The sequence below is a fragment of the Argiope bruennichi genome, chromosome 4, assembly GCF_947563725.1.
Source record: "Argiope bruennichi chromosome 4, qqArgBrue1.1, whole genome shotgun sequence".
In the NCBI taxonomy this organism is placed as follows: domain Eukaryota; kingdom Metazoa; phylum Arthropoda; class Arachnida; order Araneae; family Araneidae; genus Argiope; species Argiope bruennichi.
The window spans coordinates 8,111,830-8,127,359 of NC_079154.1; the positions used below are offsets into that span (position 1 = coordinate 8,111,830).

Consider the following 15,530-nt stretch of genomic DNA (forward strand, 5'->3'; position numbering starts at 1 on the left):
TTATGAAGTCTTCAACAACTGAATATTTGATTCTCCCTTTGTCTGATTTCGTACAGAATTCGATGTGGCACGCCCTTTTACAATCAATCAGCCATTCGTGGAATTGGCAACTATCTCTTGCTGTTTCTTAGAATAACATCTCATTTCCTCAATAGGTTTGGAAATGGGATTTCTGGCTGCTGATAAATTGGATAAGTAAATCTTATTGTAGTGTTGAAATGAAAATTGTACATTTCTGTTGTCTATGAATATCATTGTTGATGCTTTGTGAATACATAATACATTAGATCGTCAATCAACTGTTAAACAATGTTATTCTTCTAAGTAAATATTGGAGATTATCGATTCTGCAAAATGGATGCTATTTTTTCATCGCAATCTTCTCTGTAAATGTGGCTTTACTGTTATAAAATGTCGTTTACGGGGGAAATATCCTTATCCTTGAGGTAGGGAAAATGTCTTGGGGCTCTTTTTACTTTTACATAATTGGCTTGCTAACAATCAAATCAAAATAAGGGAGATACAGGTGTTAATGCATTATTATTATTATTATTATTATTCCGCTTTTAAAAAGAATATTGATCATTAGCTATTACACAAAATTATTATTTTAAATATAATAAAAATATACCGTGATATGGGAAATATATCTTCTGGGCTTTTTCATAATTAATTCATATATATTTCGTACTGAAAAGTATTGGTTATTGATTTTTAAATTGCATTTAGAAAATGATATTCCTAAGCTTAATCAGAAAATATTTTTAATATTTTAATATTTCATATTATTTAAATATTTTAAATATTTTATTTATTGTGCTTTCCCCAGCCCCCCCCCCTTTTTTTTCTTGAACTCAAGCTGAAAACTAATTCTTTTCTTAATGAATTATTCCACTTGTTAAAATGTATATTTCTGAAAGAAAATATAACTTTTAGCTTATATTTTAATAGCTACGTCCATTATTCATTATACTAATATTTTAAGTATGTTTAGTATTTAATATGATAATAATTAAATTCTGGCATATATAATTAAAAATCGTCTAAACTTTTCAATAATAATGATGCAGATTGTTGAACTCGGAATTAATAATTTGACAGATATTAACTTCTTGGATAATAGATGTTCACTAAGAGAGATTTTTCGAAATTTGAATTAGATTTTTTTTTTATTCAAAATGATTCGACATTTTAGTGTTTTTTCTGACAGAAATTTCGGAGTATATTATTGCACAAAAATCATTTTTATACCATTTGAAAATTCAAAAGAATGAATTTTTTACTAGTATCAGTTCCATGTCTATTTATTTTATGTTACAATTGAATTTTAAAGTTTTCCTAAGCTAGTTTTTCTAAATGTATAAGTACATTTTACTGCCTTTCATTGACTTTGAGGTCAGATTTAAGCTCACGCGCCTTGCGACGGTATTAAATGCACTTTTTTCTGTTCTTGTCATCGCGGCTATATAATTATATCTTTTAAATCTAAAATAAAGAAAGACGAATTGAGCGTAAAATATTATTCAACGATCTTTCGGACCAGCGACTGAAATCTTTTTTAAGTTTTTTTTTTTTTTATTCAAATCATACAAATTTCCAACACAATTATGTCTGATAAAATATTTTTAAATTAAACAAAATATTTAAATATATAAATTAGTGTCTTAATCTTTTTTCGTCGAAGGTCAACTCATCTATTTACCCTATAGATGTTAAAGAACAGAAAGGAATCTCTTATCATTTTTGTACTCATATAGTGTATTTTCAACATAAATGCATTTTGGTTGGATACTCTACGGAGCACCTTCTTTTAGAGCTGTGGCAACCAACCTCACAAATTATTTCAAAAGGGTTTTTTTTTTTTTCATTTTTATTTTTATTTCGGATTTTTCCCCACATTGAGAATTTGATGAACAGCAGAAATGGAATTAATAGTAAAAATAAAGATGACATGGAAAAAAAAAACAGAAAACGAATTTAAAAAATGGAGTTGCGAACCAAATAGCTCCTAGAAGTATTAAAATTCGTTAATAATAGAATGGTAAGGTGGCACATCGTTAGCGAAAACCGATGTTTCCGTCCATTGAATTTGATTAACATTTGCTGGATATTGTTCAGGCTGCCCAAACCACAGCTTAGGCTTTTATTTAACCCTCTTTTATTTCCTTCTCTTCCTCCCCGCAAGAATCACTTGTTAGCCCTCCCATTTTACTTCCACTTTGCTCTGACAGAAACTCATCTGCTCTCCTACGTTTCCTTTCCTTTTGTTATAAATCCTCGTTGAATAAAGATATATTTATATGTAATTTTCTGAAAACACGATTCACTAATTACTATGATAAAACAAAGTTCGGGTTGCTTTAAAGGTAAAGTTTTTTTAATGTTTTTTTTTAAGAAATAATTTTTGTTGCTCTTCTTGTTTCTGAGCTCATGAGCTGCCACTGTGGATACCATGTCTGTTGCTGGTGTTAAAACCAAACTGCTGCTTGTTTCAAATTTAATCTAAATTATTCATATTTTTGGAGAAATGATAATAAAATGTTGATCAAAATATTTTTCCGTTACAGTATTCATTGATAGTGCTTATCTCTCGCCACTGTAATGAGTATGGTAATATGTGCTTTGTTTTTCCTTTGTACAAGGTCTATTATGTAGACTATATTGCGCCAGATTAAATAATAAAATAGTATATCGTAGTAAAAATATAACGCCATTGTAATTTCTGGCAAGAAACTGTCAGAGGAAACTGAATAAGATTTAAATTACAGCGCAAAATCCAGTGGATTTCAAAAATGCTATAAGCTGAAAATAAGGAGTTTTTCGAAGTAACTCAGGTTCTGAAACTGTTGAGGATTTGTAAAAGTGTTAACGTTGGGAATTAAATCTACCGCGTTCAAATATTTTGACAATATGCGTCAAACAGATAAAATATAATTATATTGTGAACACATTAGTGCTTGCTCTTCGGGCATAAATTGATAATTAATTAGTATAGTGTACCCTATACACAGTGCATGCTAGGTACTACGGCATCGTAATAACTTAAACGCGGTCTCTCTCAATTTGAAGCTTGATTCCGTCCATTGCAAAATAGAGCTTGCAGAGTAGTGGGAACATTCTCCCCTCCTTTTTTTCTCGTCTGTGTACACAAGAAAGATAACCGGCTTTTATTTACGCATGTTGCAGAGAAACGAACATGCGTTTTCTAACTATCTCTTTGATTAATTGAGACCAAAATTTGATTAAAAAAAAATACTAAGATCTCATGCCAAATCTTTAATAGCTTATTATCGTGTTTTTTCCGTGGCGGTGTTTGCATATACACGAATTGGCAATGAACAATGAGCCTCACTCATGTTAAATTATTTCGAAACGAGTCGCCTTTGCCAATGAGCTAGTTTGCCAAGAATTTTGGTTAATTTTTAGTTAAATCCCTTATGCATAAAATTACTTTGAAGTTAGGTTATTTCATTTTGAAGATTGTAATAGATAGTTTAATATCCATCATCTATGTGCAAACATCTCTTTCTCTCTTCATTCGTTTGCGTATTATTGTTTTATTGTTTTTTTAAAGGTTTTTCCAAATTTCGTAAAGACCCTGTATATAATATTCCATTTCTAAATACGTTAGGGTCGTTTTCAGGACTATTTCACTGTGTATAATGATTCACCTCGTGTCTTTTCCCGTAATGTCAATATGAATAATTATTGAAAATACCAGCAGAAATAATCTCTCAATGGTCTCACATAAGCTCTAATAAAATGTTAACTCCATTCTCCTGCATAAAAATTGTGCACTTTAGGCAAAGTCGTGAACATCATAAATTCTCAAAAAAAATTTTAAGTTCTACAAATGTGACTTTTGTGCTTCTTATCGAGTATAAATGCGTTTAGATACATGCGAATGTACAGATTGACAAATAGTCAATCCTTTGACGGATTTGATCGAAAGTCTCTCTATCTGTACTTTAGATATTAAAACTAATTTACCAAATTTTATCCACCCAGTTGTTTCTGTTTTGTAATAATTGTGTTCTTTTATACTTGGACAGTATATAGATGTCCTTCCAAATTTATTAGAAATCTACGGATTCAATGTAAAAAACATACATCAAATGTCGTCCGTCCAGTTCAAAACGTTTTTGAGTTACCTCGTACATGATTCATGAAATATTTTTTTGTATTCGGGAAGGTCTGCAACGTAGAAATTTGTGAAAAATTTCAAGTCCGAATTTTCAACTGAAATTGTTCATTGCATTTTTGAGACGCATGCGTCGTAAAACATTCCCACGCAGGTCAAGTTGGTTCAGAGGAATCCTCCATTACCCGCTCTAGACGGCCACTTAAAACAAAATTCAAACATCCTTTTATCGTGCTTCAAAAGTAAGAGCTGCGAACATGAAGAAAAAGAGTAAAGAATTTCTCTAGTATGCTGTTTACGAGTTGTCCGCGACTGGAGGTCCCTTTTCTTACTGCTGCCACGCGGCCAAAAGAAGAAATCTTTTTAGTCATGTAATGAACCTGAATGGTCTTTCAACAATCCGGATGTAAATATAAGCAAAACATGCTTGCTGTGTTGTTTATTTATTTAGCGTTGCATAAAAGCTGTTTTGAATTTACTGAGATGTCGAAAAATGTAAATGGGATTCACAGATTATAATACAGAGTTATTTAGAATGACTGCGCCGATTATAAATGGCTATGACTTTCTTGGAAAATGGCTCCCTTCCTAGAAGAAAAATTTGGAAGGGTAAAGTTTTGTTTGTGTTCATGATAATTGTCCTGTGTGATTTCTTTCTGTTATCCGAAAATATATATGTGATAGTTTTCATTCCACTACTTTTCTCTCTTTCATTCGTTTACTATTACATACAAAGAAGGTGTTGAGACAGAGTCGACGACACATTCCAATCAATTGAAGACGCAAAATCAGAAAATTTAGGTACCATTTGTAGAACATATACGTACAGGGTAGACATAAAGTAAATTTCCTTATTTGGTGTTATCTGCAGCTAAAATGAATGAACGAAATGAAACCACATTTTATATACAAACTGTGTAAGACATGGAAAAATGAATTTCGCAGGACAAAAAATCAGTACTAAAAATTGCCGCTAGAAGAAACACTGGTGCTCTGAGAAGTACAGTTATGAATAAATTCATTAAACTCACATAAAATAATCTTTTATTCATCAATATATTGGGTCTCCTGGACTCCGTGCAACATTTTCAGTATACCGACCTTCCTTGTGTACTACATATTGCATACGAAGTATGACGTTCTCCACTGCTGCTTGTAAAATGTGTTTCAATGTTCATAGCAGCACGTCTTATGTTCTGCTTCAAGACATGCAGGTTTGGAACGCGACCAGCGTACACTACAGATTTCAGGTATTCATAGGTTCAGAACACAAATCATCAGTCAGTCACGGAAACAGTCAAAAACACATCAACAGTCAAGAACGAACATGCTAATAGATCGTTTGCTCATCCCTTTTTACAAGGAATGCATGGCACTGCTGCTCTTATGTATGCACTAGGAATTTTACATAATCCAATGATTCAATATCCACTCAATATGCAATTTCCACTTTTGTGTCAATATTTCTCCTATCCAATACAACAGTGTCATTATTTCTCCTATCGGCAACTTTTGGAAGTGTTTTTAGTTAGTTTGTTTCTTTTGCGGAATTTTTCGTCTCTTCATGTCTTCCACAATCAGCATATAAAATGTGGTTTCATTTCGTTCCTTCGTTTTAACTGTAGATGCCGCCGACCAGGGAAAGCTATTTTATGGTCACCCTGTATATTTGGCTCTCCAATGGTAGATTTAATCATTTTGTAGTCTTAAGCATTGCACATTATGAAGTCCGTTCTACCGATCAATTTAGTTTCACATTTTAGCATAAATTTTTTCTTAATCAACATGTGAATTATTTACTTTAGGTTCAATTTTAGTTTAACTAGCTTTCTAAAAACGTGTATGTTTTTTTTTAACTTTATTGTGACTCATCATTGGGCGGCAGTCACGTTTCCACACAAAGTATTTAAGCGGATATTCGGTGTTTATATACTTTGTAATAACTGAGTATAAAGAAACAGATATGAATCTGATCGGTTATTATATTTTACAAAGTTTAATGCTATCCTTGTATTATATAAATCATAGAATTTGTATTTATTTTTTTTACAAATTTATTTAGCTTTTAGGTTAATAAGTTTTTTAAAAATCGATCTACCTGCGCCCTATTCCTCAGCCAATCGGTCCTGGACAGCTGCTTAGCTCTAAATCTGCTATTATTGCTCTAAAACGCTCATCGACTTACGCGCCCTCCCTCAGAAAGGCGGTTCTGGGTAATTAATCCTTCAGGGTAAACAAACAAACAAACATCATACACATCTTCGTTCTTCATCAAACATCTGCTTTCTTATTTATAATTTATCCCAAAATTCTATAAGCGTTGTGAGAGAAATTTCATTTATGATTTTATCACAGGTAATGTAGATTTGTATAAATTTTGCACCAAATATGACGATAGGATGACTTCCATTCTATTCATCTATTTGTGAATGTAATATCCAAAAAACTCGGTAATAAAATGAATGTAATTTGGTATGTGGCTTTGACATCTGAGTGGTAGATTTGTACTGAAATTTAAAAGCAGTCAGTCGAATGTAAAAGATTCAAAGTGCATACTTGAATTTATTACGAAGCCGAATACAAAATGCGATGTGGATGTATGCGAAAAAGTCAAGGCGAAGATATTCCTGTCGGTTTAAATCAAAGTACATGCATGCTTAAATTCATATAGCCAAAAATAACCTGAAACTCTATCCAGTTTCTTTTTCTTTTTTTTCTTCTTCACATTAATTAATTTAATATCCTCGTTTCTTCTTAGAGTTTTTCACTTGTTTAACCTTCCTCCATTAGCTTAACTCGGCCACAAAGTCGCTGTCTAAGCGGGTTTTAAGTAGGTGTCAGAACGACATTCAACAAGTTGATGAACCGATTGAACGATTAAAAGCGTGCCGCACTTTGTGCTAACTCAGCACATATCCCCCCCCCATTCGTTCCCTTCTTGCAGGTGGGAGGGGCGAAACCCCACCCTGCTTATTATTCGAAACAAATTACAGCCGATGGAAGGTTCTGATTGCCTTTGACAGATTCGCATGTTGAACCAAACGATTTTGAAAGCTGCCCCGTTCGTGTCGACATTTTTCTTTCGCTTGGGGTGGCAATGGCAATGTTTTCGTTTGACATGTTACCGACGGACATGAAAATGTTTACGGTGAGTGAGTTGAATTTATTGAATTTGGGGGTTCTTTTTTTACGTTTGGATTTGGATTTAAGGAGTGTTAATGTGTTTTTATGTTGGTGAGGTCGTGTTCTCTCTTAAGAGATGATCACGATGGATTGTTGGTTAAGTTCTTTATTTAGAAACCCTGTCTCCAATGAGTCTGGATTATGACTATTCACAGCTACAAATCTATTTTCATGTCGGAATTTTGAATATCTTACTTTGATGCATGTTTTCATTTAATTGGACTTCTTTCATGCATGTATAAATGAAATTTGGTCCATTTGTCATATTTTCCTAATGTGTTAAATGTATCAATTTTTTTCACTTGCTTTTTTTCGATAACTGTTTTCTATTTTAATATTTTTAGGACTTCATGTTTGTTATTTGGTTAATTTAATTGAAGTTTAATTCTGTACGTGTGACTCTACCTAATAGTGAATTTCAGAAAATTTTGATTTCAAAATTCTATATTTACACTAATGAATTACAAATAAAAACAGATTATAGTTAAAATATTATTAAATATAAATTAAAAAATAATAAAGATGAACGTATAATTAAAAGTAAAAAAGATACATTTTTAATACAATAATAAATTTGTGTTGTTGTTGTTTTTTTAATTCGAAGCTAAGTTTCGTTGTAATTATTATTTTACTATTTTAGTTAATGTTGAATTATTGTTATGAAACTTTTTTAACTATCCATAAAATTTTATCATTTCATGTAAAAAAAAAATGTGTCTTAACATACATATAGTCACATACTACGCTCAGGATAACAGCAATGAGGAAATTGTTTTCAATTTAGAAATTTCTAAACTAATGTTTGGTAATGTAGGAAAATGAATGTTGTTTTTCTCATGTGGCATCTATTTCAATGTCATTAAATCTGCAATCGCAGAACCTTTTATTTATATGTGTTGTATCTTGGAATTTTCAAAGTATCTCTTCAATGCTCTTTTTTTCAAAATTAAAAACCGTCTTGTATTTTTATTCAATTTCTATAATTTGATTTTTCAACTAAATTGTTTATAGAAGTAAGAGATAATCTGTTATGTTTCTTATAATATAATTAAAAGAAAACCTCTTAAATACTAGAAAAGAAGTTCTAAACTATTTCTACATGGTAGAAAAAAAAAAGTGCTGCTTGTTAACTCTGGCAATATTATTCATAGTAGATTGATCACTTCGCCAATTTAATAGCATTTCAAATTATTTTACTTGTAAACTTATGTGTGTGTTATGTGTATATTGTTGTGGTTTTAATTCAGATGTTTTCCATTTAGTAATATTTCATCGGGGATTTTGTTGTTGTTGTTATTTTACATTATATTAATTTTACGACACAATTAAGACCTTGCTGTGCAAATTTACGCAGTTATTATTTTAGGAAACAACTGTTATTTATTAGTTTCCGACTTCACTATTGAATATTATGTGAAAATGTGTGCATTAGCCATTCAAAATTGAACAAACTCTAATTTGTAGTATGCTATGTAATTTTGAAAAAAATTTGAATGAAACTGGGCTCATTCGAGCCTGCCCAGTTTGCCGAAACCGTAATAAAAATTCCTTTTGCGAAAAGTTGAATTTAAAAGTCAATATAGCAAGAGAAAAAGCGGCCGTGTTTAAATTAAATGCCGCAATGTTTTTAAATATTTAAGAATTTTATAATAAATAGCTGGTGATAAATATAACATAATAAATAAAAATTTTATAACCGATAAGCAGCAAGTAAATTTAATAAATAAATTGATTATAGTTATAATTTAAAATTTTTAAAATTATGATTTTCAAAATAATAATTTTAACAAATAAGCATATAAGTTAAATATACTTATAATTTTGCATATTTAAACAAATAAGCATATAATTTTGGAAGTAAAAATTTGATCCTAAGAATTTTAAATATAATCAAATACCTTTATAATGAATTATACATGATATAAAAGTATAGTAAAGTGATAATAAATTTAAAAAAACCTTTATAGTAAATAAGCAGTAAGTAACCTTAGTAAATGATTACAGTTCCAATTTAAAAATTTTGTTTAAGAATAATTTTAACAAATAAGTTTTAATTTCAAGTACTTTCAATTAGAAAATTCTATTCTGAAAATACACAGTACGATTCACATCTGAAACAAAGCGAGAAAATTTGACTGAATGCGTTGTTTTTCCTGTTAACTGATGGTGTGTGTGAAGTGTCTGAAAAATTATTCATTTAGGGCACTAACAACTCAGGATATGAACGTATTAAAATAACAAAAATAATTCAAGGAATTATTTTTCTTTAGATTTTGAATTAATCAAGATAAATCGATTTCGAATCTACCAAAATAAATTGGAATTATATATTATATTTAATATTAGGCGAATAAAAAAATTCAAGTGATCAAAAAAAAGTCATATTTAAAACATTGGAATTATCCAGTTTTCACTATATTTACTTTAGGAAATGCAACATTATTGTTTGTATAGAAAAAAGGTTGCAGTGTAAAATGTGTATTTTCTTGGTGGTTGCATGGCAGCTTCAAATGAAAGACAACAATTTCATACCAAAAAAAAAAAAAGAAAGAAAGAAAGAATATCTGACGTAATGATTTCTGGGCAACTAAATTACTTGGATGATGAATGCAAAAACATTCTAAAACAAAATGTTTATTTTTCTCATATTCTAGAAATAATATATTTAGTTTTTCTGTCAACAATTTATATGTTTGCATAACAAAATTAAATTCAATATTTTTACTTGAATCAAAACAAAATAAAAACAGAACCGAATTCTGCGAATAGATTCTACGTACGATCTACGAATAGATCTATCTGTAAAGAAATTACCGTGGTCTTGCTTACAACTGGACCTTTTTCAAATTTTTATTTCTGATGTTTGATATTTTTGTACTGACAGTTTTTTCAGTACTGAACTTTACATTATTTATTATTCATATTATTTAATATAGGAATGTCTAAAAAATAAAATTGGAAACTGATTAAACTAATTTAATAAAATGATATATGATAATAAATGCGAATAGTAAATAATAAATGTAAAATATTCAAATCAATTTAAATATATTTAAAACTAGCCGCCTTTGGCGACCAGCCGGTTCGCCAATCTTAATGTTCGTTAAAATTTTAATAATTAAATATTTTATGCAATTTCTACTTTAATAGCTTCTTCATCAAAATATTTTAAAACTTCAAATTTTGATTATCATATAATTCATTCATAATATTATAAAGGCCTTCAGTCATAACGTAATATGTATCTCTCTCATTTTCTGTTAGCACCCGTAGAATTTATGCTTTAAATTAAAGTGGAAAGAATTTATCTTCAATTAATATAATAATATTTTTTACTGAAACAAAGCATTTTTTTATAATCTGATTACTGAAAATAGAGTCACTCAGCGTTTAAACTTTATGGGCACTAAAGAATATTTTTTTAAATTTATGTAATATCTCAAGAGTTGGTCAACAAAATTTTCTTAGATTCATTATGAGCAGATCGATTCATTAACAATGTTTAAATTTAAATGCATCAAACACTAAGAAAATAAAACGAATCGTTTAAAATAAACGGTTGAAAACAGGTTTTAAAAAAACTACTTAAAAAACGTTGTACTTAAAACTATAAGCATATACATGTTGTCATGGCAACAATCAGAACAGAATGCGCATGCGTGAATTTTCTTCGCCGGTTACGTAACGCAAATACGTGATTTTTTCTACGCCAGTTGGGGTAACGCTATGCGGATTAGAAATTTTTAATTTCCTTTATTCTGTTTTATTTTAATTCAAAAGTACTTCAGAATGAATCTGAAAGATTGATTCATTAACAATGTTTAATTTTAAATGCATCAAACATTAAGAAAATAAGCAGAACCGATTGAAATAATCCACCGAAAAATTTTAACCCTAGCCTCATTACTGTTGGGAGAAAAAAACAACGGAAGCCTTTCTCGTTTGGCGCTGGGGATAATGGAAGATTTTTTTGGCGGAAAAGTTGGCGGTGGGGAAAATGAAAGATTCTTTTGGCGGGAAAGTTAGTTTTTAATTAATAATTAAAATTCTAATTAAAATTTCAAAAAAAGGGACCCCAGGTGCACATTCCCGACCTCTAAGGTATACATGTACCAAATTTGATAGCTGTATGTCAAATGACCTGGCCTGTAGAGCGCCAACACACACACACACACACACACACACATTGAGCTTTATTATAAGTATAGATAACTAGTCATACTCATTTTTAATGGAAATATCCTTTTATTTTATTTTTCATATTGAGTTGATGTTATTTAATAATAAGTTATATAAAATAAGTGGAATTTGTAAAAAAAGCTTTAAAATATTCGTCGCATCTATTTGCTGCTTGAATTATTTTTGAAACAAAAGGGCCGTATTCTGTTTTTTGGATAATTTAATTTTTATATAATTATATTGTTTTGTTTTATGTATAGATAAATGTGTACGATATTGTAAATTTTAATTTAATTTCACTTGTAAGTTCCAAATACAAACAATAAGCTCCCGATTTGAATTATGTTAAATTTGCTAAGAGCGAAATTTTTTATTTTGAATTGTTTTAAAATGATCAAGTGTCCCAAATTAGCCGTTATTCTCTCAAATTTTGACTACTTGCTCCGAATTAAAAAAAAATTGGGATTGTCCCGAATGTTTCTTGTAAATTTCTCCTGTTATAAATTATTAACTAGATTTAATTTTTAAAAAGTTATTTTTAAATTCTTAATTTTTGCCATATTTAAAGTCGGAGGAAATGTTTGGAGTAAAGTTGAATTGTGTGGAGAATGTGGACAATTTTTAGAGCTCTTATTCGGCATTGAAAAAATATTCCAGAATTGTTCTTTGTTTCTAATAAGAAAATAGCTCATGTTTTAAAAAATCTTTTTTTTTTCATGTTAACTTCTACAGAATTTAATCTTGCTGTACTGTAGATGAAATGAGATTATCTTGATGTCATTTGGATGAAATCAGTTCTAAGAAAAAAAAATATCATCACTTATGGTTTCTTTTTATCTTCTCAGGTTTTTAAAAAAATAATTTTTAACTTTTAACTGTTTTATCATTTCTGAATTTTATATTTTTTTTATTTATTCATATACACATTGGTTGCATTTTGCCAGTACTTTTTGTACCTCCTCCAAGAATCGAAATTAAAATCAAACCACTTTAGTTACATTATGGACAGATAGATAGATTATATTAGATATTTAGTTACATTTTGGATATAAATATTTAATTATTTATCTAATATATTTTTTGGGATCCATATCTATTTTAAATCGATTACTCAATGAAAAAGTATTTCCTTAAAAAGTTAGAGGCACATAATATTGATTTTTCCTGCAAAATGAAAGATCTTTAAAACGGCAAATCTTTTGTACTTGGTGTCATCATGATTCAAAGAGTGAAATGCTTCTTCACTGTTATTCCAAACCAAAAATTAATTATGTTAATTTATTCATTTACTTTTGACATTTCCAAACCATCTCTTATTTTATTTGGCTCTTTAAATTTGTCATCATTATAAGAAGAATAACTGTGTCACATTTTTGGGCGCTGTTTTCAGTTAGTTGAACCCATGTATGAAACATATTCTATGTTAAGAACTCTAGCGGATTTTACTACTTGTGTTAAAGTTTGGGAGCTCCAAGAGTGAACCAAAGTGAAAAATAATGTCAACTCCCGTGACAGCGTCAATATATCTTCGTATCAACGAACACAAAAGAACACGGTTTTAGCGGAAAAGAAACAAATTTTCTTCGAACACAGAGAAATAAAATTCTCTTCAAGAGGAACATAAAAGTAAACACTAAACAAGAAAAAAAAATTGGACCTTCTGGTGCCTGCAGGCTGCGGTGGTTTTTGGCAGAAATCCCGAAAATCTGGCCAAAAATAGGCTCCTTGCTTTTCTCTTGTCTACGACGAACGTCTCAGTTAGAAAGTTCACTCGCATGGAAACGAAAAGTAAAAATTGGGAGAGTTTTTTTCCCCTCTCCCTTCTCCTGGCTTCTTTAACTGTAACGGAGAGGTGTGTGTTTATGTTTCTTTTTGGTGAAGGCCATCTTTTTTTTCTTGGATGTATAGAGCAGAAGTATTAGCGCCAATCTAGGTTAGGTAAAGATACCGGGTTACTCATCAGTAACTGGATATCTGGAGATGGTGTGGTGACACGCTCTCTCAAATTCACTTGAAGTTTGAACTGGAGATGAAAAGAGAAATAAAAGTTCCTTTTTATGTCAGTATATGGATACCACCAATCGAACAGACATTGTCTTTTTGCAAAGTATCAGATTCAAGCATTTCGTCCCAGTTTGTCGTGCAGATTGTGAGATCTTTTAGTAAATTGCTCAGTTCATTTTTATACTTAAATATATTTTTAATTTAACTTTTAACTGGAGCTATGAATTTCCTCACGTGGCCAGAGGCATGAAGTCAAAATGACTCCATTGTTAATATTATTATTATTTTGTCTTTTGTAAACAGCATTGAAGTTTATTTTGGAAAAACAATACATTCTGGAAACCATGTAGTTACCAAAAATATAAACTAATATTAACATTAAAAATGTTAAATTTTAATATAAAATGTTTGAAAGATATTATAAGAAAAACCTAAGCAATCTTTTAATGAGTATTTACTTCATTTAGATATTACGAAATAACAGTAATGTTAATAACTGTTGGAGTTTAACAAACAAAAATGATGGATACAATATTTTGAAATATTATTTTAAGAATATTTCTTTATTCTTTTCGCATTATTCAAATTAAAAGCAGTTTCATAGACGTGGAGTCAGTGACTTTATAAATAACAACAAAAACTTTGAAAAAGAATAATTCAGTTATACACGCGTGGTCATACTTAGACTTTTGCCAACAAACTAATGAAAACACAATTTGAAGGTACTGAGGAGATTATTGTATTCAAGGACAAAATATCACGTGACAATCAGAACTAATGAACGTCTCCGATTACGGGTTAAATTCACATTTATGATATATTTTAATAATTTTGTGAATATGCATGTTTATGTTTATTCTTTTTTATTACTAGTCGCTTTTGGGGACAAGCGACTAGTTTGGGGTTCACCGGGGGTATTGGTTATTTTTAAAATAAATCGTTTCGGTATAACTTCATGCCCGTAACACCTTCAAATTGCTAGACATTAAAGTCGAGTTATTTTAATTTTTTTACTTATGTTCTGTAAATTCTATACATGAACTTTTGCAATGGGGACCAGTTTCATGAAATTATAGCATTATTAAAAACGTAAATGTCTATCCATCTATCTTCTAATCTACGTAGTACTGTAACTTCACTTTTTTTATTCGTCTTGTAAACTATACAGATGTTCTTTAGCCTTCAATAATGGGAGGAAAACACACAATGAAATATTTGATAAAACAATGAGGAACTATGTAACTATGCAATCTAATGTTGGAAATCATGCCGAAATTATTTTTAAAGAATTGCCAACATTCAGGAAAGATTTGCCCAACTTTGATATTGGAAATAAAATTATATTATTTGAATTTTGCTTTTTCATGAAATATATTTATTAATTGGAAATTTTAAAATAATATTTTTTAAATTGAAACAGAGCTAATTACTATCGAAAACCTAGTACCTACTAGTTTTTCAGTTCCATGGATGATTCAATTTTTCGAACATTTTTTATTCTTTCTCAAATACGAGAAATTAGATCGAGGGAATACGAGGGTGTAATCTTCAAAAAATTACATCGCGACATGCTGATGAATTTCCTTCATAATCCAGAAATGAAGATGTTTCAGAACTCTCCGAGTCCGAAAAACATGTATTTCGAAGTTATCTTTGTTTGTGCACAATAATTTAAAAAATGCAGTGAAATTAAGTATTTGTTTTTTATAACAAAGTAACAAATTTTTATTGGATTTTGGGTTAAATTCATTGGAAGAAAGTCTTGTTTGTCTTTCAGTTTGTATTACATGTCACCCATCTAGTTTGTAATGTGGAAACGTTACGAACTAGATAGATGAAATTCACTATGTGGTTTTTATCGTCAGAACTGTAAATCTGTATCAAATTTTGAACGCAAACGGCCAGTGTGAAGGAAACTAAAATGCGTATTCTTCATTGTATGATGAAGTGCAACGCAAAAATGCGCTATAAAGTAAACATGTACTGGAATTCCAAGAGAAAACTTTCCCACTGATATGACTTG

General features: G+C 29.9%; 1 protein-coding gene across 10 annotated transcripts in view; it reads left to right on the plus strand.

Moving 5' to 3' along the window:
- Positions 1-15,530, plus strand: part of LOC129965543 (tensin-1-like) — a 474,618-nt gene that overhangs the window by 261,560 nt on the left and 197,528 nt on the right. The window contains exon 1 of one of the 10 annotated variants that reach the window (XM_056079525.1): positions 7,224-7,289. The exons of the other annotated variants lie outside the window; for them this stretch is intronic. Within the exon in view, the coding sequence (XP_055935500.1) occupies positions 7,239-7,289 (51 nt within the window). The 5' untranslated portion in view covers positions 7,224-7,238. Of the gene's footprint in view, positions 1-7,223; positions 7,290-15,530 lie in introns of those variants that run through there. 10 annotated transcript variants of the gene reach the window in all.